The sequence below is a fragment of the Martes martes genome (assembly GCF_963455335.1).
Source record: "Martes martes genome assembly, chromosome: 1".
NCBI classification, from domain to species: domain Eukaryota; kingdom Metazoa; phylum Chordata; class Mammalia; order Carnivora; family Mustelidae; genus Martes; species Martes martes.
In genome coordinates this window covers 67459635-67484824 of record NC_137888.1, presented here as the reverse complement: position 1 = coordinate 67484824, position 25190 = coordinate 67459635, and the positions used below count along the sequence as shown (strand labels likewise).

The following is a 25190-nucleotide window of genomic DNA, read 5'->3' as shown; positions in this document are numbered from 1 at the left end:
TCCCAGGTATCTACGTGGCTTGCTCCCGCACACCTTCCCGTCTTTACTCAAACGTTTCTTCTTAATACAGTCTTCTCTGGCTACCTCAACTAAACTCCCCATCCCCTGACATATATGCTTTATCTCCTTTTCTTGCTTTATTTGTTCCCTTAAGTATGAGCCCCAAATGATATACAATAATATTTATTTCACTTCTCTATATAGTTGGTTTACCGTCTGTCATCCACTAGGAAGTCAGATCCATGAAAGCAGGGAGTCACTGCTCAACTCAAACAAGGCCTGGCATTTGTAGGGTGTCCCGATTGGGTGCTCTGGTTGGGCGGAGTCTGGCAACATGGATGGTGAAAGAATTCACCGAAGGTAGAATAAAAGAGATAAAAGCGGTGGACAGGACAGCAAAGGACTGTCTGGCTATGAGGCGGTGGTGAGGGGCCACAGTTACAGGGCAGAGTGAGGAGGCAAGGAACTACGGAATTGTCCCTTTATTTAAATTTTAGGACCTGTACCTCTTTGTAATTGGTCAGTTAGGGCCTGTGGCTATTTCAAGCCAGGTCATTTAATGAGCCTGTTTGCATTTGGCTCAGTGATCACTGCAGGCCCCCTTTGTCTTGTTCTACAGCATTTAATAAATTAATGTTGAAACAAATAAATAAGAATGGATAACTGAATTGAACCCTAAAGTCTTCTGTTGTTTTTTTCTTTTAAATTAGTAAAAAAGCAACCCTATAAGATGTAAACAGCAGTTTTTCCCTCTGCTAAACTTTTTTTTCTTTTAATTGGTAACAAGTGAGGTTGCTGGGTGCTCAGGTGGCTTGGTCAGTTAAGCGTCTGCCTTTGGCTGAGGTCATGATCTCAGGGTCCTGGGATCAAGCCCCTCATTGGGCTCCCCGCTCAGCAGAGAACCTGCTTCTCCCTCTCCACCACACTCGTGCCCTATCTTGCTACCTCTGTCGCTCTTTTTCTCTCAGATAAATAAATAAAATCTTAAAAAACAAAACAAAACAAAAAACAAGTGAGGTCACTGCTGTTTCTGAGAAAGCTTTCATTATGTGTGTGTGTTCCGTCATTAAAGGTAGTTCATTAAGAATTCCTTGGTAGACAAATAAATGTCTTAGGGCTGTTAATTTGGATTTCATGAAAGAAGTAGAATCAGGATTAGAAATTAGGTTATTAACTTGCAAATTATAAGAACACATAAACAATCAAAAGAAGAACATTAGTTCTATAATCACTGATATTACTAATTGCTTTTAATGTTTAAAAGGATGCCATTAAGGCTAAATGGCAAGAGATTTCCCTGTAGAATCCAATCAGCTAACCCCGTTTTGAGGAGTCTTTCTTGGTGTTCAAACTAACGATCTTAAGTGCTCCATCAGAAACATGCCATAATTATTTTGGTTCAAAATGTGGATGCATTCAAGCTACTCATGATATATACTACCGTATTTGGGGGAAAATGCTTTCTTGAACTATACATTGTTTTTTAATGCTTTTTAAATGAAAAGCTGTATTTTCAGGTGGGTATTTCATAATCATCTTTCCCATTCACACAAATTGAACCATTTACTAAGCAGGCCCCAAATAAGTATTTGATGAGAACCATTTTTCGTCAAATCGGCTGAGACTGTCCATCATTGGCACTCACTACAGTAATGACTGAAGATTGCCTGCAGCCATTAATCAAGTCTTCCACCACAGGGTGTGGTGAGGAAGTGACCACTGTGCTAACGAAAACCAAATGAAATCACTAACCTGCTTTCAGCCTATTGAGTTTAAAGTCTAATTTAAATTCATTTTAGAACAGTAATTCCATTGCATTTGAATTCAACTCAAGTGAACTAGAAGTAGATGTTCTGTTTCTCCAAAATAAAGGGATAGTTCAAAAATCTTGGGATCATTTGGTTGGCTGTGAAGAAATGATGATGCAGTGGTTTTAGTTTAAAAATGGCAACACAGTAGACAGTAATGTTATAATTCTTCTCTTTAAAACTGCCAGTGTTAGGGGGCACCTGCGTGGCTCAGTGGGTTAAAGCCTCTGCCTTTGGCTCAGGTTATGATCCCAGGGTCCTGAGATCGAGCCCCGAGTCGGGCTCTCTGCTCCACAGGGAGCCTGCCTTCCCCTCTCTCTCTGCCTGCCTCTCTGCCTACTTGTGATCTCTGTCTGTCAAATAAATAAAATCTTAAAAAAAAAAAAAACTGCCAGTGTTAGAAAAAAAAAATGCAATTTAAAACTATGCCATGTCTCTAAGGTCATTTTATCAAAGAAATGATAAAGACCAATCCAATGCTTTTACTACTTAATTCTCTCCATGTAACTTGCCAGATAATGACAAAATTTCTTCCCTGCCTTTTTAAAAATTCACATTCAATTAATTAACATATAATGTATTACTGGTTTCAAGGGTACGGGTCTGTGATTTATCAGTCTTATATAAGTCTCTCCCCCATTTGCTTATTTATTTATGTATGATTTTATTTATTTATTTGACAGAGAGAGAGAGAGAGAGATCACAAGTAGGCAGAGAGAGAGAGGGGGAAGCAGGCTCCCTGCTGAGCAGAGAACCCGATGCGGGGCTCCATCCCAGGACCCTGAAAGACCATGACCTCAGCCGAAGGTAGAGGCTCAACCCACTGAGCCACCCAGGTGACCCTGAGCTTTATTGGAAATGCCGCTTCCTCATCTTCTCTCTATCAGCAGTAAGAACGGCTATCATTAATTGTGATCATGCATATTAATGAAAGCAGGAGGGCAGGGTTAGCCCATGTTAAATAAATAACTCATTCCATATGTGATTCTCTCATTTTCAAAGGATTACATGGTCATAAGGGACCATTCATACTCTCCTGATGTCAATCACAATTAAGCAATCTTTGACAGTCCAGCAAGCGAGTCAGAATCTTGCAAGGATGTTGCTTGAGTTTTCCAATTGCTGTCTGGAAAACTACCTGCAGGTTGGGCTGCGGGGGAGAATAGAGAATAGGAGAGGGTCCCTCAGATAATATTGCTTACAGCAGCCCGCCCCTAATCTGTGTTTTCTCTTTCCACAGCTCCTGTTACCCATGGTCAGGAAGCAGATGGTCTTCCTTCTGCGGAATCATCAGAAGGTCAGTAGTAGCATAACGCCATGGTGTCATTCCCCTCCCTTCATGTCCTCATGCAGGTTTTATCATTGTTCATCATCACAAGAAGAAGAGCGAGTACGGTGCAGTAAGATATTTTGAGAGAGAGACCACATTCACCAATTTTTATTATAGTATACTGTCATAGGTATTCTAGATTACTATTTATTATTGTTAATCTCTTACTGTGCCCATTTATAAGTTAAACTCTCATAAGTATGCTTGTATAGGAAAAAAAACCAGAGTATTTGTAGGGTTTGGTCCTATCTGCAGTTTCAGGCATCTACTGGGGATCTTGGAACATGTCCCCCATGCATAAGGGGAGACTACTGTGCTTAGGTCAAAAACAACCTATGACATCAGAAAAGTTCTTGAACACTGTGCAAATCATGGAGCAAATGGACATAAGGGTAGGTGGCTTATGACAGTGCTCCTGGTCATCACATAGCTCAGGCCAGTTATTTGATGAAAAAAGTAGAGCAAGCTATGAACAATATAGCATTTAGGGGTGAGTAGACGTGGACAAGTGGAAGGGAACACAAACCACACTCTACCTGTCTTTCTGGCTCTCAGTGCTTCAAGTATGTCAGCAGCAGCCATCTCTCCCAGGACATTGTTTCTGAGGTCAATTTCCCTTAAGTGAGCAGAGTATGTGATCAGGCTGGCCAAAGAAAACGACAAATCAAAATGGCATCTTGCCAAGCACAGTTACTCAAAGAAACTCAGTCCACTTACTTTGGAGTCTGATCTCTTTTCTTAGGTCCTCAACACTCTCCTTGATGCCCCCTTCCAACAAAGATACACTGACCCAATTTGAAACTGAATGCAGGCTTTTCCAATTTAATCTCTCTAGTTTGAACACCTCTCTTAAGTCAATTGGTGGGATAAAGACTTTAAGTTGCCTTATAGCTTCCATTCATTTATTTATTCAGAAGATATGGTGTGGTATTGCGCAGGGCTTCCCAGTCTTAGAGGATTTTGCACACCAGCAAAATGTCAAAAAGCTCAACTTTTAGTACATCAAACAAATAACAGTTCTCACCTAGCAACACTTAAAAGAACAAATATTTTTACACAAAATTAGAAAGGGCATAGTCTCAGAATAAAGGATAGCTTTTAAAACTAAGTAAGCTTAGCTTTATGAAAAACAAATCCTCCATCTATCTTTTTTTCCTAATCTCTTTGAGGATTATTGAAAATTGCTTCATGCTCTAGCACCGGCCTGCCAACTGGTCTTAAGAGAATCTCTGGCATCATGAGGAGACATGGAATCAGGGCGAAGGCCTGGGCTCCTGGTCAGCTTCTACCTCCTGTCAACCTTGTAATCCTGGGCAGGCCATGTGCCCTCTTGGGTCCCATCTTCCTCATCTGTAACATTGGGCCCCAAACTGGCTCTTTTACATATTTCATAAGGTTGTGGTAAAAACAGAATGAAACAATTCCTATGAAAGTATCTTGCAAAATGCAGTACCAGTGATGTTATTATATTGAGTGCACACTTACTAAATGCATATGATCTACCATTGCAGAGATTAAAGGAATTTAACACATTGCCTCTGCTCTAAAAGAAATTATCATATGACTTTCAATAAAAACAATTTTGAGTTTACCATGCACTGGGAATGTGAATTTCAGTTAAGATCATTAGTAAATACAAGGTCATTCTCCCTGTACACACTGTCTATTGATTCAGCAGCTAGCATTCAAGGGTGGGGCTCAATGGTTCTGCCAGACTCTCCCTCTCAAAGATCTTGCTCCCAAGGAAATAGCCTATCTAATCAGAACTTGCCTAGCTCGGCTTCCTGAACTGTCTGTCTGTGTCCCATTCCTTCAGATAAGATGGGTGAGAGCAGGAATGCTTCAGGAGGAAGCAGGGGTTCTAGAAGGAGAAGGGAGAGTGTTGAAGAACAACTTCACAACTCAACAATTATACATCTGATTTTGGAGGCCATGGATTTAATCACTAGACCACACAGCTTCACATAAGCTAAGGTTTGATGGAGCATTCACTGTGCATCAGATGTGATCAGGGTCACCCACATGTGTAAGCACTTGTGCCCAGAACCAAGGGGGCCTCCAAAGGTGTGAGTGGGGCTGAAATCTGCCAGCCTCTGTTTGCCAAGTTCTGGGACCTGAAGCATAGACTAGAAAGGGTTACTTCCTCTGACTCAATGGCCAGAGGTGGTGCCTCTTTTAATTTGTCTAGCTAGAGGGGTTCTTTTTCTAATTTGTATAAAGGTGCTAGCTGGAGCCCTCTGCACTGTATATAGCATGTTACACAACTGATCTAATTTAACCCTATAACACTCTTTTGATTATTATCCCCATTTTTGCAAATGAGGAAACTGAGTTATAGAGAAGTTACTGTAAAAATATATATAGGTTAAAAGTAAAAGGACAGAAACAGATATACCATGTTAATATTAATCCAAAGAAAGTTCAAGTAGCTATATTAATATTCATCAAAGTATATTTCAGTGAAGGGAATATTACCAGAGATAAGAGAAAAATATTACTGGCGATTTCATAATGATAATAAGGGTCAATTCTTCAAGTGATTTAATCTTAAATGTTTTGCACCTAACAACAGATTTTAAAAATATATGAAGCAGGGGTGCCTAGGTGGCTTAGTCCGTTAAGCATCTGCCTTTAGCTCAGGTCACGGTCCCGGGGTCCTGGGATCGAGCCCTGTGTTGGCCCCGCTGCTCAGCAGGGACTCTGCTTCTGCTTCTCCCTCTCCCTCTGTGTCCACTAGCTCTCTCTCTCAAGTAAATTAATTATATCTTTAAAAAAAAAGTAAATCACTTAAAAATATATATACATATATATATACAGCAAGGGACACCCAGGTAGCTCAGTCGGTTGAGCATCCGATCTTGATTTTGGTTCAGGTCATGATCTAGGGGTCCTGGGATTGAACCCCACGTTGGGTTCCACACTCAGGGAGTCTGCTTGAGATTCTCTCTATCCCTCTTCCCCTTCCCCAACTCTCTTTCTGTCTAAAAAATAAATAAAATAAATATTTTTTAAAAATACATGAAGCAAAACTGATTAAACTGCAAGGAGATACAAAGACACAATTATCCCTCTTTCAATAATTGATAGAACAAGTAAACAGAAAATTTGTAAAGATATAGAAAACCATAACAATGTTGCCAACCAACTGGACCTAACTGACATTTCTTAACATTCTATCCAAATATAGCAGAATATACATTTTCAAGTGCATGTGGAACATTTACTAAGATAGATCATAATCTGGGCCATAAAACAAGTATATTCTCCAATCACAGCATAATTTCATTAGAAATCAACCAGAGAAAAATATGTGAAAAATTTACAAATATGTGGAAACTAAATAGCACTCTTCTAAATAACTCATATGTCAAAGAAATCAAAAGGGAAATTAGAAAATAGTTTGAATTGAATAACAATAAAAATACAACATATCATGGGACACCTAGGTGACTCAGTAGGTTAAACAGCTGTCTTCAGGTCATAATCCCAGGGTACTGGGATGGAGTACTGAATCCAGCTCCTTGCTCAGCAGGGAGCCTGCTTCTCCCTCTGCCTGCTGCTCCCCCTGCTTGTGCTCTCTCTCTCTGACAAATAAATAAATAGAATCTTTAAAAAACATATGACAAAAAATAAAAAATAAAAATAAAAAAATAAAACATATGACATATCAAAAATTGCAGGATGCAATGAAAAAGTGCTTAGTGTTACTATAACCATTTACATTAGAAAAACAAAAAGTTAAAATCAGTAACTTAAGCTTCTACCTTAATAAACTAGAAAGAGAAGAGCATATTAAACCCAGGTAAACAGAATAAAGGAAACAATAAAAATAAGGGTATAAATCAATGAGATAGAAAAAATTAAAACATTAGAGATAACCAAAAGCAAGTTCTTCGAGAGGATCAATAAAATTGATAAAATTCTAATCATATTGATTGGGGAAAAAAGAAAGAAAACAAATTATTAATATTAAGCACAAAAGAGGAGACATCACTACAGATGCTCCAGATAGAAAAAGGATGAGAAGGAAATATTATGAACAACTCTAAGACAATGAAAACTTAGCCAAAATGAACAAATTGCTTGAAAGATATAAACTACCAAAGCTTAACAACCCCCTCCCAAAATAACCAGAATAGACTTCTATCTATTAAAGAAAGTGAATTTGTAGTTAAAAAATCTTCCCATAAAGAAAACTCCAGATTGAGGTGTCTTTGCTGGTGAATTCTACCAAATATTTAAAGGTAAAAGAATGCCAATTCTACACAAGTTCTTTCATAAAACAGAAAAGGAGGGAACACTTCCTAACTCATTCTGTAAGGCCAAAATCACCTTGATCCCAATACCAAAGGAAAACATTACAAGAAAAGAAAAGTAGGGACAAATATCCCTGATGAACACAGATGTGAAACCCTTAACAAAATGTTAGCAATATACTAAAAGGATAATATAGCAGCAACGTATTAAATCTAGCAATATATTAAAAGGGTAACAAAATGAAGTTTATTAATAGAACTATAAAAATAGCAGCCAAGCTATCCAAGTTGGAAATTCCCAACTTTCCGAAACAAATATATTAGAAAAAGAATCTTTTTCTTCTAAAATAATAAATAGCCATCGATTAAGCTCTCAACTCTTGAATCTGAACTATGCTCTGTTGCCCTTGATTGCCCTGAGGTGCTCTCAGTACTGATGTCTAAGATGGAAAACCTGGAGCCCTCTACAGAGTAAGCTTTCCTACAGAGTTGCAAATGCTTACTTGTGGTTTGGCCCACTGGGTGTGGGATTCAGGAGAGCTGGACAAAGAGATGTCCAAGGTTGCAGCATGAATATGGCAAGGAAACATTTTGTTTTCCAGCAGCTTTTGAGAAAAGCTTTGTCTTTCTACCTAAGTAGCTTGAGACAACTTTGTGATCAAAAACCAAACAGTGCTGACTCTTGAGTGGACTGCCTTTCTTCCTTAGGTCACATAGCTGACTTCACGGAAGAAAAATCTGGAGGTCATAAATCCTGCCTTTCCTCAGTTGCCAGCTTCATTAAATGGGGCTTCTAGTGAGGTCTTTGGAGTCCCTCTGTGGCTCATGTACAACAATGTACAATGCCATGCCATTTTTATGATCTCAGGCCTTCCCTTAAGATCACGTACCAAGATCACAATGGGTCACTGCTTCCCTCTCGAAGTTAAAAACCTCACCTGGCACTGTTATTAAACTGCAGTTAAGTCATTTTCCCTACGATTCAACCCAAGCACCTAATTTCAGAAGACGAACAAATAAAACCTCTTTTCTACTCACCATGTTAAAATTTGAGTGAATTCCAACAAGCCATTTTCTCCTTCTTTTCCTCTTCTGTCTATGCCATTATCTGCCAGATACAACTTCACTAACCAAGGACCAGCTTCAGTCAAATCTTTAATTTTTTTCTTGATTCCTATAAGAAAATAATAGTTTTTATTATTTTTAGACAATAGCTCCCCCATTTACCACCACTTAAGTTAATTTTATTTTTTAAGATTGTACTTCTTTGACTTGATGCATTTTGCAATAAAGTGAAGGAAATACATACAATTTAAGGAGTCCTTTAAAAAAATACTTTATTCTTTATAATGGCAAGCCCCAAGTTGCTCTGTATGAAAGGAAATCTCACTTAAGATTTAGATTTTTGCCTTTGCTTTGGCTAAAGAGGAAAACAAATGTCTTTAGAAATTTCCTGGTAGAAGATAAATGAGCTGTCCACCAAACCTGGGGAAGTGATAGTCCTTATCCAGGGATTCAGCTCTTTAAAAGAGTCTGCAAAGTTGCCACATTTTTTGAGCTCTGGAAGGGTAAATTTGAAAGACAAAGAACCAGCTTGCCTTTGTAGACTTCCCTACAGAGGTCAGTGGTCCTGGAGTCTGACTCACCCCCATCGGTCTATTCAGCTTTCATAAGGTTCAGTGTCAGTGCTGTAGCACGGCATATGTACACATTTCATGTATACCAGCTCAAGTTTAGGAGTTTGGCAAAGAAAAAGAAAGGAAGGGGATGGAGGAGAAAAAACCATGGGCATAATGGCCAGTTCATCCACTCAGTAGGTGTGAGATGACAGATATGAATCTGGTCCCAAAGCCAGATGGCTTCCCAAAGGCCTCCAAGTATTCAAAGTTATATGCTTTGTATGCAATATAACCCACTAAACCCTAGCTGACAACTTCATCTGGGGCATAACTGACAAACAATGATCTGTTCCAAAGCTGCCAAGAAATTGCACGGGACTTAGAAACCATATCCCTAAATGCTTATTGTGTGGGCAGTTTAAAGGATTGTGAAGAATCACTGAGCTGTATGCTAATTTTGCCTAAATAGGCTGACTTGAGAACCTAATCCCAAGGGGTGGACAGAACTCTTCTGTACTTGAATTCATTCAGCATTCAACAAGTCTGTCTGAGCTCTGTTCCATGCCAGGCACTGTCCTAGGTGCTGGGAACCCAACAGGGAACAGAAGAAACAAAACTGTCCTTCTGAAGCAGACATGAAGTGAAAGCTAACTAGCATGTAGGAAGAGCAAGGAAGAGAGAAGTCAATGGTAACCAAGTATAAGTTTTCAAGTCACGGAAAAGAGGTCACTTTATAGGGAAAGGTGATAAATCTAGACTTTGGGCTATTCTAGTTTGCCAGTTTTTTTGTTTTTTTGTTTGTTTGTTTGTTTAAGCATGCTTCAAAAAGATTCAATTGGTGTCTTTGGTTACAAATCTAATCTGCTGGATGGTTAAATAAAATAGACAGGACTTATCCCCCCCCCCCTTTTTAAGATTATTTATTTATTTGACAGAGAGAGGGAGATATTGAGAGCAGGAACAGAAGCAGGGGGGATAGGAGAGGGATAGCAGGCTTCCCGCAGAGCAGGGAGCCTGATGTGGGGCTCGATCCCAGGACCCTGAGATCATGACCTGAGCCGAAGGCAGACGCTTAACTGACTGAGCCACCCAGGCGCCCCATGGGCTTATTTTCCTTCAAAACACATTAGGAGGGATGAAAACTAGCCCATCATTTAGTTTCACTGGGAATAAACCTAACTCGTCCAAACATATTTGTCCTTACATCCAGGCATGGGAATGATGGCAAATGACAGCTGTTATGAATAATTTGACAGTGCTAATAGATTAGAACAGTATCTGGCATATTACTGTTGAACAAATGAATGAATCCATGAGTAATCGAGTACAGAATTTTGTGGAAACTTTTATCTCACTGTTCATTGTTTTTCCATATACAATGTACCTAACAATGCCTTGAGACCATTCGTGAACACGAATAGAATGTCTTTTCTATCTGTAAAATCTCTTTACAAATATAAATGCCTTTGAAAAGTTACTGCTCAGAATGATTAATGATGTGGATACTGATTGCGCATGGCACTCGTTTCCTTTTGCCCCCCTTTCTGCCAGAAAGCAAAGGTGATGGAACATGAGGCCAGTGGGGCCAAGGCCAAAGGCCAAATTCCTGGGCAGTGGCCAAGGTGTGCAAGGAGGACGCGGTTTTTGCCAGTGTACCCCTGCCACCCCACCAACTTAGCCCACACGGCACAAACATGTGCCATTGGAGACAAAGAGAGTTTGCGGGTCTGTGATTGACCTGGTACCACTTGCACCCCCACGGGGAGAAACCACCCAAGTCTCCCCCCACCTGGTGGTAAGTAAGGTTGCAACATCATCTCTGCCCACGAAAAATAACCAGCTTGGAAAGTGCAAGTCCAAACCATCCTGCAGAATTCAGGGAGTCACAGCGCCCTGCTGGGCGTTAGGAAGACTGATGCTGCTTAGTACAGGGACTTCCTGCTTTGGACCTTCAGCCAAAATTCAAACAGAACCAAATTCTTTTCTCTGAATGGAAAACAAATTTCTCAGAGTAAGGGTGAGTCCATGCTCGGGCCCTGGTAATTAAGACCCACCCCAGCTGTATTCACACCAACCTATTTCTACCTAATCTTCACATTTCTTCAAAACAAAAACAAGCTCACTGACAATGCCTACTTTTTTTTTTCTTTTAAGAGAGGGGGAGAGAGACAGGGGGAGGGGCAGAGAGAAGCTTAAGTGGTCTCCCCACCTAGAGCAGAGCCCCACCCAGGGCCCAGCGTGGCGATCTATCTCACAACCCTGAGATCAGGACCTGAGCCCAAATCAAGAGGCCTATGCTTAACTGACTGAGCCACCCAGGCACCCCGACAGTGACTACTTCACTTACCCGCCTCTGTCTCCAAGAACTTAGTGGTGGCCTAGCAACACCAGTTGTACCTAAGAGGCAAGATGGTGTAGAGAAAGCAGAATCTCTGGGTGTAAAACCTCTCTCTAAAAAATGCTGTTTGGCTCCCGAGAAAGTCACTGAACTTCTCTGAACCCAAATTTCCACAGTGCTGTAACAGAGATCATAAGACTCCTTTCCTAGATGCACTACGAAGATCCACCGGGAAGTGTGGTGAAATAATGGTTGCGGAGGAACTTAGCACACAATAAATATCATTGTCTATCTTCAGCTTTGTTTCTGGATATTGTAAGTCACTGAAACACTGGAATGAGAGCACGCTGGGGAAGAACCTGCTTTGTAAGCTATCTCCCCTTCGGCCACTGCCTCCCAAGGATCGGATACAGTTTCTGACAACCGTACACCTCCCGCAGAAGCCACTCCACAGATCCATGTGGACTCGCCCAACCTTGTTTCTTCCCATTTTCTCTTTGGTTCATTGCCAAGATCCGCCAACGGTCCCTAACTTCAGGATCTTTCTTGCTACCCTCACTGAACTGGCTATCCGGACCTGTCAAATTCCCCCCCTTAAATATAGCTGGACCTGGATTAGATAATCTATAATTCTATAGATAATTCTATCACTGCCCTCTGCATTCTGCCTTTTCTCTTCTCTTGTCTGAGCTACTGTAGTAGCCTCCACACGGCTCTCCCATCATCCAGATGTCCCTCTTGCTAAGACACATTCTGCAATGCTGTCCAAGGTTCTTTTCAAAAATCCCATTCTCATCATGTCACTGTCTTGCTTCAGAGGAATTGTGGCTCCCACCTTGCGCACAGGTGAAAGCCTAACTCAACAGCATTCATTGGTTTGGGCCATGTGGGTCCCCTGGCCTTTTCAGGTACACCTCTGCCTCTCACCCAGCGACCACTCTGCAGTGAATGTCAAACTCCCCACACACTGAACACTCTGGGCACTTGCAGTCCCCAAGCCTTTGCTCATGTGGTCCCTTTTGCCTAGAATGCCCTCCCTTTCTCAGCTGAGGAACCTCTTCTTGGTCCTTCCAGAGAGAGCTCTATTTCCTGTGTGGCCAGCACTCAAAGTTCAAGGGTAAATTTTTGTGGAACCAGAGGTTCCCCTGGGGAGGTTCCTCCTCTTTTCCCTCACTTTCTGGCCTGTCCTGGGACCACAGAACAGGTGGGAATCACACATTCTGTTGGACATCAGCTTATTTTGCTTAAGGACAACTCAAATGTTCAACTGTGGTAGGACCTTCTTTTAATAAGGCCGATTTTAAAAAAATCTTTATCAGGGCGCCTGGGTGGCTCAGTCGGTTAAGCGTCTGCCTTCGGCTCAGGTCATGATTCCAGGGTCCTAGGATCAAGTCCTCCAGCTCTCTGCCCAGTGGGGAGTCTGCTTCTCCCTCTCCTTCTGCCCCTCCCCACTGCTCACACTTGCACACATGAGCTCTTTCTCAAATAAATACTCAAAAATAAAAACACTTGTTCAAAAATAGCTTCTTTCCATCAACAAGGAACATGTGTGATTTCCTGTGTAATTACCAGATGTTTATAAACCAGAACAGAAACTCTGTTAGCTTGATTGCAGGACTTAAGGAAGCGAAGTATAATTAGCATTGGATGATTCACACCTTGGACCTTGGAACCTGTCCACAAAGGTTTCCACTGTTTGGCTATCACTCCAGGATAAAATCCCCAAGTAAAATGCTCTCAGGATTATAATCGGTAACTTCCTGACTTGGAACTAATAAAGTTTTGAAGATTACATCTTGTCTTTTGAACTGGACACTTGCATTCCTTAATGCCATAGTATTCCTATGGACCATGGCTATGTTATAAACAATTAATGCCTTATGTGGGGAAGTGAATTTGGCACTTGGGAGGCACTGGTACTGTAGCAAAGGTCTGATTTATCCCAGGCTTGTGGATTGACCATTTTATGGCTGCATCTTGTTCCCAGGGTGTGTCTAAGTCACATACTGGCCCTCCCAGTCCTAATTCCTTGAGAATTAAGACAATCCTAGGAAGTACGGCATGGCGTTTGGGCTAGGAAACAGAGTAGGCCCAGGTGACAGGACATGCCTGAGTCCTTGCTGAGTCCTTTGGGAACTTTTGGCACCTAGAGGTGACATGGCAGGACTGGCTGAACAGGGCTAAGGAAGCTATCTTCTCTGCAGATGACTATTCCTGACGACCTCTCAGTGACCTCTAGTGGTAAGCCATCTTCTGGCTCTTCATGGACCTGACATGCTTGTGAACGGGCATAGGCCAGGCCAGACATCACTCTCCTGAGTGTTAATCACCCGCCAGGGCCAGGGCAGTTCCCACAGACTGCTGGTGCAGAGCCGTGGGGCTCAGACATGGGTCAGACTGGATCTGGATGAGACAAAGAAGCTGGAGGCAGAAAGGGGCCTGGGCCCCCTCTGTTCTGTGGTCTCCCTGGCAGAAAAGAGGCATCTGGGAATCTCTGCCCTCTGATGTTCTTCACTGAGCAAAATCAAACAAGAGTAGGTAATCTGATTTTCTTTCGATTCTAAAGCCGTGGTTCTCGAAGTGTCGGCTCTGGGCTAATAGCATCCACATCCCTAGGAAACTTGATAGAAATGCAAGCTTTCCAGCCTCACCTCCGCCTACAGATCCAGCAGTCCCTGGCGCAGGGCCTAGCGATCTGCATTATAAGAAGCCTTCTGGGTGTTTCTGCTGCTGCTCGGTCTGAGAACCACCCGCCTCACTCATCTTCCCGTTCAGCGCTGCTTGGAGGCAGGACAGGCTGGGACAAACAGATGTCTAAATTGCGGGCAAAGAGATGGAATATTTCTCCTCTTCTATCCATTTAAACTGGCTGCTAAATGTAAAATTGTCAGGTTCTTGTAATTATACATTTGAGGAGGAATAATAAAGGGTGTCAGGCTTCTGAATGGGGGTTTTGAATCATACAGTATAATGAGTTGAACTTTCCAAACATCAGGCCAAAGCCTCCTGTCCACAAAGGGACAAGCATAAAAATAGTTTGGCTGTTTCCAGTTGGGACCAAATGGAAACCATCTGGACTCCACCCTCAAGAGATTGATATGAATCAGCTCAATCTGACTCTTTATTTTGAAACAAGTAGAACTCTTCTACCAAAGACCAAACTCACCCCACAACCAAACAACTTATGACGGTTGAAAGTAATTATCTAGTATGGGAAGCTGGGTTTTTTTTTTGTTTGTTTGTTTGTTTTACCTGCTTTATGAATTCTGGAAAGCATGAAAATGGTCTGCTCTGACAATAAGCTATAAGATAAATGTGTATTAGATACAGGCTTTTCCTATAGACTCCAGGCACAGGATCCTGGGGAGACAGAAGACTTCAACAGATCCCACTGTCTATCGGATTAAGTGCCAACTCTTGCCTGACTTGCAAAGTCTTCCTCAATGTGACCCACCCTTTTGCCAGGCTTACCCTCCCACATCCTCTGATTCCAGCTAAACTTTGTAGGCTTATGGGCTTGCATTGTTAAACCATCTCTCCCCTCTTAAATCCTTCCACCTATAAGTCCTTTCTTTCCACACATCTATTTAAAGCTCATTCCAGTTCCATTCCCAGTTCCATCCCAGAGGTAAGAATGCCTTTCTCAGAATCTAGGGTCCGTGTTTGGCCGTTGGCAGATGCTGCCTTGTGTGGCTATTTATTTTCTTAGGTGTGCTTCCTGTTTATAAACTACATTCTGGGCCCCCTTGTTATGAGTTCAGTTGTGTTCCCTCCCAAAATTCCTGTGTTGAAGTCCTGACTCTCACGCCCTCCGAATGTGACCTTATTTGGAAATAAGGTCATGGCACATGTGATTAGTTAAGATGAGGTCATACTAGATTAGACTGGGCCCCAGATCCAGTATGACTGATGTCCCTATAAAAAGGGCAAAATTGGACACAGACACACACAGGGAGAACGCCTGGGGAACATGAAGGCAAAGGTCAGGGTGATGAATCTTTAAGCCAGGAAACACCAGATTGCCAGCAAACCACCAGAAGCTAGGAGAGAGGCAAGGAACAGACTGTCCCTCCGAACCTCCAGAAGGAACCAGCCCTGCCAACATCTTGATCTTGACTTCCAGGGTCCAGGACTATGACACAATGTATTTCTGTTGTTTAAGGTCAAAAGAGGCAAGCCTGATGTTTTTGTGCCAGATTTTAACAGCTGAAAGGTATTATTGTGACCTGGCCCTCAACATGGCTCTTATTTAAAAGGTGAAGGATGAACAGTTGTATTGTCCTCTTTTTGACTTTTCCCTCAAACTACCTACCTTCCATGGGGGTTTAACTCCTCCAGGGCCTACACGGGGGTGTGGGGGTTTGGAGGTTTGGGATGGGGGGTGGCACACAGGTGGGGTCATTCACGACTACATTCAGACTCTGTCATCGCCTACTGAAGTTACGCATGCATTGTGTTTTTATATGTATGAGAAGCGTTAGCTTCTTAAATATAAAGACTTTAGGAGCACCTGGGTGGCTCCAGTGGGTTAAAGCCTCTGCCTTCGGCTCAGGTCATGATCCCAGGGTCCTGGAATCGAGCCCCGCATCGGACTCTCTGCTCAGCGGGGAGCCTGCTTCCCTTCCTCTCTCTCTGCCTGCCTCTCTGCCTACTTGTGATCTCTGTCTGTCAAATAAATAAATAAAATCTTTAAAAACAAAACATAAAGACTTTAAAGTATTAACCAATTTCTTTAGCCTTCTTTACCATTCATTAATTTAAAACTTTTTTTTTTTTAATCAGGGAGACTCAACAGATAGAAGTGTCCAGAGCTTTTCTCTAGCCTTGAGGAGCCTTGAAGCTCCCAGACCGATTGGGCCCTTTTGGGTTTCTTGCAATGTCAAGTTAACCACACAGAGGGACGCACACATTCAGCGTTTGTCCTAGTTAAGCACTTGCTGTTAGGTCTCGATACAGAGTCAGAATTAGTGACCCAGCAGTCCTCTGCCCTCAGGTGTCATCTGGCCCATTATAAGCACTGTCCCCGGGACGGCCACCTGCCTTGGAGACACTGACCATCCTTAACCGCACAGGAATCCCTACCGACTCCTCTGAAAGGATTTTTGGTTGACAATATCCCCAAACCGTAACTGTCTAAAACAAATGATAACCTAAACTGGTTTTTCTTTTCCTATCTTTCTCTTTTGGTAGATTTTCCGAAATCTACTAGCACTATCCAGTGGAAAGACTGTATTTATACCAGACAACAGAGTCAGGCCTGATAAATTGTCTCCCTTTACATTTTCAGTTGGCTTTTTAGCCCACAGGAATCTGTATTTCTCTAATTCAGAGAGATTTCACAGAGAGACAAGGTTAATTGAAGGGCAGGAAAAAGACCACACCACACGAAAACAGATTAAAATTGAGGAAGAAAAAGGCAAAAGGTAAAGAGCTCCATCACACATATATGTGTGTGTGTGTGTGTATATATATATATTTAATTTATGTACCTACTCTCTACCCCCAATGTATATATGTGTGTGTGTGTGTGTATATATATATATATATATATATACTTGGATAGCTTCTTGTTTCATTTAATCCTGCTCAGACATTTTGGAGTTGGTGATTTCTTAAAACTGCCTCTGACAGACTCTGTTTCTGATTCTGAGCAGTGAGGGTAGGAGAGAAGTCTCCAAACAGAATTTAGTAGGTCCAGCTGGCTCTTTAATGCAGAGACATTCCCAAATCAGCCCACACCCCAGAATCGATTTTGGCTTGCTGAATGTGCCGAAGACAAATCCCTCTGGTGGATATGGCTAAGCTGCTCTGTTTGGTTTATAGGAAACCATAAGACACCAGGTCTTCTTTCTCTCCACAGGAGTTTTTCTGTTTGGGGTAATTACTGGAGTAGTGGGAACTAACAGTGCATGAAAGGTGGAAGGGATTTACAGATGAAGGAAGACAAAGGGATAGTTGAATCAACAACCACATACCTTTTTTCCTCCTCTCCTTCCCTGAAGTAGTTTTCTGTGTTAGAGTTCCAGGAGACTCTGTAATCTGGTTCAAAGCTGAACTGTCCCTCTGTTTGGCTGTGTGGAAAAGAAAAAGATAGGGGGGAAAAAAAGCCTGTTCCAAGTTGTATGAATGGGTTTTTAACGCACTTCACTATTGATTATTTCCTTCAGTTTATGTACACTTGGGACAGAGATGTTTCTCGTAAGAGGATTATCCGACCAACCGATTGTCAAATCCCCTTCGCTTCGGTTCAGTCCTGTCTTTTTCATGCTGCTCTCTCTTCAAAGGCTTAAGGAGAACATTCAACCAAGTAGGCCCCAAGTATCATCCTAAAGGCCTCATGTAAATGCTCTTCATTCCACAGCTGCCCTCTATAAAAAGTGGCTCCAGATCTCTCAGATTTGTAAGAATGTAGCAGACACATTTTTGGCATATTTTTAAAAAATCTTAGTATGTTATTCTAGAGTCATTCTAGACCTTTCCTTTTCTTTCCTTTCTCGTGTGCCCCACATCCCAAGCATCAGGAAATGGGACAGATGTGGAACTTGACTTCCTCTGCCACTTAGGTAGACCCCTCTCACCTCCCACCATCACCTCCCACTGGATGACAAGAGCCTCCCAATGGGCCTCCCTGCCTGCCACCCCCACCCATTCTGTTTGCTACACAGATCGAGGGGTCCTTCTCAAACCTAAATTAAGTCCTAACTCCTGCTCCTTCGTTGCTAACAAGCCCTAGAGCCCTTATCCCTATCAGCACCCAGGTACCCTGCTGCTGCTTGTGGATAGGACTTGGGGCCTTGGTGCGGGCTGTTCCCTCTGCCCCGCGTGCTCTCCTCTGTTATAGTTCTGAGTGCTGAGAAATCTTGTTCATACAGATGGGGATAGAATAGGGTTGTCAAACTTAGCCCGCCTTGTCCCCCACACATACAGGACATCAAGTTGAATTTAAATGTCAAGTAAACAAAGAATAATTAGTTAAGTATATCCCAAACACTGCATGAAACGTATTTATAATAATCATCTAAAATTCAAATTTAACTGGGTAATCCTAGAAGGAGTTTTATCACAGCGGTATGATTAAATTCTTTGAACTTCTGTGTGATAGGCTAAAAATCACATTGTGGTGGGGTGCCTGGGTGGCTCAGTGGGTTAAGCCTCTGCCTTCAGCTCAGGTCATCATCTCAGGGTCCTGGGATTGAGCCCCGCATCAGGCTCTCTGCTCAGCAGGGAGCCTGCTTCTCCCCTCTCTCTCTGCCTGCCTCTCTGCCTACTTGTGATCTCTGTCAAATAAATAAATAAAATCTTTTTTAAAAAGTTTTTTTTTTTTAAGTCACACAGTGGTGGATCAAAATAAAAAAGATTTAGAAGGATCTGTTGGTTGATAACTCAATTAAACCCTCTTTCAATTTTCTTAAAACCAAAAATCGGAAGCCCCATGATAGCTAAAAACCGGCATGTCACTGAGTTATCAGAGTCATTCCTTTTCTTTAACACTTCCACTAATATTTTGAATTGTCTCCATTTCTGTACCCAAGGGAAGACAATGTCTGCTCTGATACTGCATGTGAAAAGAAGCATCCCTTTCTTTTGCAAAGTGGAATGACTGTGACTCAGGATATTAACCAGGAGTACTCGGTCCTTATGAAAGTTCAGAATCTGGGCATTTCTTTAAAATAATCCACACTTCCTCGAACACACACCCGCCTGCCCTAGGTTTTCACATACTCTGTGTCTTAGTGCATTTGGGCGGCTAGAACAGAATACCATAGGCCAGGTGGCTTCTGAACAACAAACATTCACTCCTCACAGCTCTAGGGAAGTTCGAGATCCAGACACCAGAGGATCTGGAGTGCGGTGAGAGCCTCTTCCTGATTCACAACTGGCCATCTTCCTGTCATAACCTCACATGGCAGAAAGGGTGAGGGAGCTCTCTGGGCTCTCTTTTATGAGAGCACTAATCCTGTTTGGAAGGGCTCTGCCCTCATCACCTAATGACCTCCAAAGGCCCCACCTCCTAAACCATCACCTTGGGGATTAGAACTTCAACATATGAATTGGGAGTGGGGCACAATATTCAGTCCCTAGTACCCCTGCTGCATGACAAGAGCTGCAAAGGACAGGGACCAGGCATGGTCCAGGGGTTGGGCAGGCTGAGCACAGATCGGTGTGGATGGCGGGTCAAGTTCCTTTGTTCAAGAGTCACATTTTGGGGGTGGCAGGGCTGTTCAAGACTCACCTGTGACCAGAAGAGGGCTGAAAATATTCCATTATTATTATTATTTTGCCTCCTGTGCTTCTTTTGTTCATTTATGAATGAACTGGCTAAGAAGTGAAATCAAGATGGGGAAACGAAATGTGCCTGAGCAGAGGTCTATCCACTCAGCTCTGAAATACAAAGTACTTGTGCTCTGGGCAGGTATGGATGTTACTGGTATGGACTTTGTGTTTGTAGTCCCCAAACATTCCTATGTTGGGTCCCCAGTGTGGCCATAGAGATGGGGACCCTAAGGAAGTCATGAAGATTAAATGATCAGATTGGGTTAGTGTTCTAACTGGAGAGATGCTAGAAAGCTCTGCCTCGCTAGCCCTCTGCTGACACACACCTGGGAAAGGCCACATGAAGACACAGCACGAGGGCGCCCTCTGCAGGCCAGGGAGAGAGCTCTCACCAGGAACAGACCCCGCGGGCACTCTGATCTGGCGCTTGGGGCTCCCAAAACCGGGCAAAAATGAATCTGTTTAAGCTGCCCAGCCTGTGTTATTTTGTTACAGCAGCCAGCGCAGACGAATACAGTTACCCAAAAGGATGCAGAAGAGCTAAAATGTACCAGCTGACCTCCCTAAAAATCAAGGTTCGAGCGAATGAATAATGAGAGAACTTCAGAGAGGTTCTGCGAGCTGACCACTGACCACAGGGCCCAGCCCAACTGGGGCAGCTTCGACCCTGTTCCAGGCTGTGGTGAAGGATGACAGAGCAGGCGCTCCCGGAGGTCAGCTCTGCCTCTCGCTTGTTTGGCTCTCTGGGAAAACAAATCCAGAACCCTTCAAATCAAGCCTTCATGCTCCTTTGGGCAGAACCCCCCTGGATAGAACAACCAGACTAGGAGACCTCCACGTTTCCTCCCCACGCCCTGTCCCTTCTTTGCCTTTCCAATCCCACACCTCACACCTGGGCCTGCCTGCCCCATACCAGTCCCTTGAGACAGTGCTTTTATATTGCCAATTCTTTTTTTCTTTTCTTTTCTTTTCTTTTTTTTAAGATTTATTTATTTGAGAGAGGGAGTATGCGTGTGTGCACACACATTCAATTATTTTTCTTAAAAGACACAGATTTACTTGGTTATTTCGGTCCTGAAATTACAAAATAGGACCTCATAAATAGGACCCTGGCGCCAGTCTTGTAAAAATAGCGGAGGGAAAGTCATATTTGGATAGCAAACATTGTTTTCCAGCTTCCTTTTGTATATTTATTGAGTTGACTGAAATGTCAAATTCAACAAATAACCTATAGAATTCTGATACCAGGAAAGTTCCTAAAGGGAGGATAACTATTGTATTTATGAATCTCTCATAGTTATAAGTTCTTTGTACTCACTTCCACAAAGTAGCCTTGACTTCAGCTCTTTTTTTTAATAGTGCAAATCATTGAACCCTTTTTCTAATTGAGATAAAATTAACATGTAACATTCTATTATTTTCAGGTGTACGACATACTGACTTTGTATTTGTATATATTGTGCAATGTTCACCATGGTTAGTTAACGCCTATCACAACACATGGTCACAAATTTTGTTTCTTGTGATAAGACCTTTTAAGATCTACTCTCTTGGCAACTTGTTCTTTTTAAGATTTTATTTTTTAAGTAATCCCTCCACCCAACGTAGGGCTCAAATTTACAACCCCTGAGATTAAGAGTCGCACACTCCACCGACTGAGCCAGCCAGGCACCTTAATGCAACTTCCAAATATACAATACAGTATATTTAAAGGTGGTCCCCATGCTGCACATTAGCCTCGAGCTCTTTATTTTCATTTTTTTCCAGCAAGTAGAGCGACTGTGTTCACCAACATGTCTCAAGTTTACTCTCCCAGAAAAAGGTTGTTATGATAATAATGATGACAGTAACGATGATAATTAGTGTCCCTCAAGTACTTACTACATGCCAGGCTTCATGCTAACTGCATCACATTACACCACTTCCTCCTCACTGAACACTCTGAGGTAGTTATGTTTATTTTGTAGCTGAAGAAGCTAAAGTTAGATCAGTTTGATAATTTGCCCAAACTAATCACAGCTGGGGTAGAATTTGAACCCAGACCTGATTCTAAGTCTGTGCTGTTAGCCACTTGCTATAGTTTCTGTTAACAATGATTCAAAGTAGTCAGCTTTCAAATGGGTCATGAACATGTGTATTAGGGATCTATTAAAAGAAATCATCAGGCTTCTATAAGGGAGTAAGCACCTGTTGTTCTTGTCTGTCCTGTACTGTCCTCCTCATCGGCCTGCTTCTTGGACGGACCGCCACTCTGCTCCCCGGCAAATTGCAGGGTTCTGGTTTGGCTGCCCAACAGAATATTCCCCCTCTCCCCCCGGTGGCTATGTGATCAGTCCTGGCCAATTACACCTTAGCACACCCTGTGCTGTAGGGACTGGTCCAAGGTATGTATGTGACCCAGGGGGGCCAGTGAGAGCCTCCCCAGGGGATGTGACCCACAGTCACTGGAAGACAGAGGCTCATACTTTCTGGCTGATAATAAGTCATGATGTTAGAGCTCTGGGACAGCTGGCAGATGTGTCAACTGCTCTTTCCTGCCTGGAGAAAAGCTGACCACACTGGGATAGAAGGCCCGCACTCGGAAGAGAGGTTGAGTCAAAAGCAGCAAACTTGGGGTCTTCTGATGACATCGTATGAGCCCCTCAGTTCAGCTATCTCTGAAGACAGCTGTGGACAACTCAGTTATGTGAGCCAATAAGCCCCTGTTTACCTTGAATTCTGCCTGGGTGGCTCTCACTCTGAACCGAAGAGTTGTGATTAACATGCCGTACTAGTTCCCCACTGCAGCTAGAACAAATGATGGTAAACTTAATGGCTTAAAACAGTAAAGTCTATGACCTTACAGATCTGGAGGTCCCAAGTCCAACATGGGACTCACAGTCAAGGCCTTGGTGGACTGTGTGTCTTTTAGTGTCTCTGGGGAAGAATTCCTTGCCCTGCCCTTTCCAGCTCCTCGAGGCCACCTACATTCCTTGGCTGGCTGCTGGCCCCTACCTCCCATCACTCCAACCTCTCCTTCCACGGTCACATCTCTTGCAAAAGTCTCTTCGCAAAGACGCTGTGATGACAGTGGACCCACCCAGAGAATCCAGGATAAACCCCCGTCTCAAGGCCCTTAATGTTATCATATCTGCACAGTCCCTTTTGCCACGTGAGGTAACATAATCACCATTTCTGAGGATTAGGACAAAGACATTGCTGGGGGCCCATTATTCTGCTCTCATTCAGACTCAGGAAGAAGAATTTCCACTGACCACTAGGAAGGTCAGGTTTTTTTTTTTTTTAAGATTTTATTTATTATTTGACAGAGATTACAAGTAGACAGAGAGGCAGGCAGAGAGAGAGGAAGGGAAGCAGGCTCCCCGCTGAGCAGAGAGCCCAACTCGGGGCTCGATCCCAGGACCCTGGGATCATGACCTGAGCCAAAGGCAGAGGCTTTAACCCACTGAGCCACCCAGGCCCCCTAGGAAGGTCACTTTCAATTGCAAAGCAGTTTCCTTCTTTTAGGTAGTCCCAAAGAGTGGAGGGTCCAGGTCCCCAGCACTCACCCTGCAGCTGATGAGGGGGACTCCCGGGGTCTGGTGGGGCTGTGTCTGGCTGCTCTCTCCCCTGCATCGCTGCATACTCTGCGATGGGCCTGAGGAGAGCCAGAGCTCCAGAACATTGTAAGAAATTGCCGTCAAGGTGCAGCTCACTGGGGAGGGGTGAAATACACTGGTTATTTGATGTTATTTTTACCTCTGCAAATGTGGCTTTGGGGTCTTCACCTCATAAAATACTAGACCTAGTTATAAAATAGTAAATAATCATAATAGATAGTAGACCACATTGTAAAAAACAGACCTAGGGACCATGTCAGAGGGCCCAAAACATGCCTATAGCACAATACCCTTGATTCTCAAGTGTAACTAAAGGATCTTTCTCTTATCATTAAGAAAAAGAAAACAAAAATAACTGGAGGGTAGAAAAAGAAGACTACAAACATAGTGAAAAGCTGGGGGGAATTGGTGGGTTAGTGGATTTTGTAACTAAGCTGGTTACGTAACTGGACACAGAAGGTGGAAGGCGGGCAGGGGGTGCGTCTCACCTGATGGCGGTCTGGCATATGATGGTACCCAGCCGGGGTCCGCTCTGTGGCCCCAGACCACAGTAGCGCAGACTGAGGGCTTGAAGCCTCTGGTTGTTCTCCAGGCCTGAGAAAAGACTCTCAACTTCTTCCTTTCCAAATCTAGAAAGAAATGATGGCAACAAATAAGTGACTATGTCACCTGTTGGATAATTCATTTTAAGGGACTCCCTATGGCCGAACAGATTTTACGGGATCTTTACTTTGGGTTTCTACGGCCAGGGTTAAGGGGGTGAGCTAGGGGACTGGGGGCGGGGGTAGCCTGCATGTGGAGGAAGGGGAACCCAGAGTCTGCTTCCCGGGGGAATGGAGCAGGGCACGGTTTGAAGTACCCATTCAAGGGACCAGATAGAGAGCGAGACCTGGATCAGGAAGACAGGAGAGACTGCCGAGCTGGCAGGGATGAAGGGGTCTGGGAAGACCCCAGAAGCAGGAGCTGTGTAAGGAGAGAGTAGGGTCTGGGAAAATTCAATCTCTTGGCCCTCCTTCCTGGCCCTGTTCTGCCCCTCACCTTCTCACCTAGTTCTTCGACTTTGCAAAGAGCAGTCACGGGCATCACGCCCACGCAGCCTCTGGGTACAGGCGTTAGGTCAGGAAACTGAGCAACAATGAGGTAGAGGGACATCTTCCGCGCATTTGGAATGTCAGTGTCTGAACTTTCAAATGAGGTGCATCGTATTAACAGAAATGACTTCTTCAATTTACTAGTTCATCCAACAGGTAGTTACAGAAGGCAGCTACTGTGGTGGGTGTCGGGAGGCAGCTGCATATGAGAAAGAAGGGAATCCTGCCTGGTGGGCTGCAGAGCCTCCCAGAGAAAACCAGAGGGAAGTCCCCAGAGGCCAAGAACCTACAGTTTTACCAGTGCTGAGGTCTCAGTGGTGATTCCCGACCACCCAACCCTGATACTAACGGTGTCTCGGCAATAGCCAGATTTCAACTGACAATGAAAATAGGCTGTTTTGGGGCACTGGGTGGCTCAGTGGGTTAGGCCTCTGCCTTCAGCTCAGGTCATGATCTCAGGGTCCTGGGATGGAGCCCCACATTGGGCTCTGGGCTCCGCATGACGTCTGCTGGAGACTCTCTCCCTCTCCTTCCACCCTTCCTCTCTCCCTGCCCCTGCCAGATGAATAAAATAAGCTGTTTCCTAACATTGGGGATTCCTTTTTTCTCCCTTCTGTCTTCCCTGCCAGTGCAGGTCTCTGGGTCCAGTGCAGGAGCTGGAGTCCAGAAGCGTCTCAGCAGGGGGGCTAGTTCTGCCCAGTGCGGTGTGGGAAGCTGGGAGACTCCCAGACTGATCCTCCGTCACTACTGGGTGTCCTGAGGACACTGGCCTTCTGCTGTCCTGTGTTAGGAAACCCTGACTGAGGCTCCCCCAAGTGTCTCAGAAACATGGAGAAACTCCAGAGATAGTCCCTCTCCCCAGCTTTTGTGGATAG

At 43.5% G+C, this 25190-nt stretch overlaps 1 protein-coding gene across 1 annotated transcript in view; it reads right to left on the bottom strand.

The window, feature by feature from the left end:
• Positions 1 to 25190, bottom strand: part of LOC308341215 (uncharacterized protein) — a gene marked incomplete at both ends in the record, with an annotated part of 44757 nt that overhangs the window by 12509 nt on the left and 7058 nt on the right. The window contains 7 exons of the mRNA XM_080800980.1: positions 3675 to 3781; positions 8433 to 8560; positions 11361 to 11529; positions 11763 to 11961; positions 17327 to 17422; positions 23174 to 23319; positions 23713 to 23853. Coding sequence (XP_080657106.1) covers positions 3675 to 3781; positions 8433 to 8560; positions 11361 to 11529; positions 11763 to 11961; positions 17327 to 17422; positions 23174 to 23319; positions 23713 to 23853 — 986 coding nt within the window. The remainder of the gene's footprint in view (positions 1 to 3674; positions 3782 to 8432; positions 8561 to 11360; positions 11530 to 11762; positions 11962 to 17326; positions 17423 to 23173; positions 23320 to 23712; positions 23854 to 25190) is intronic.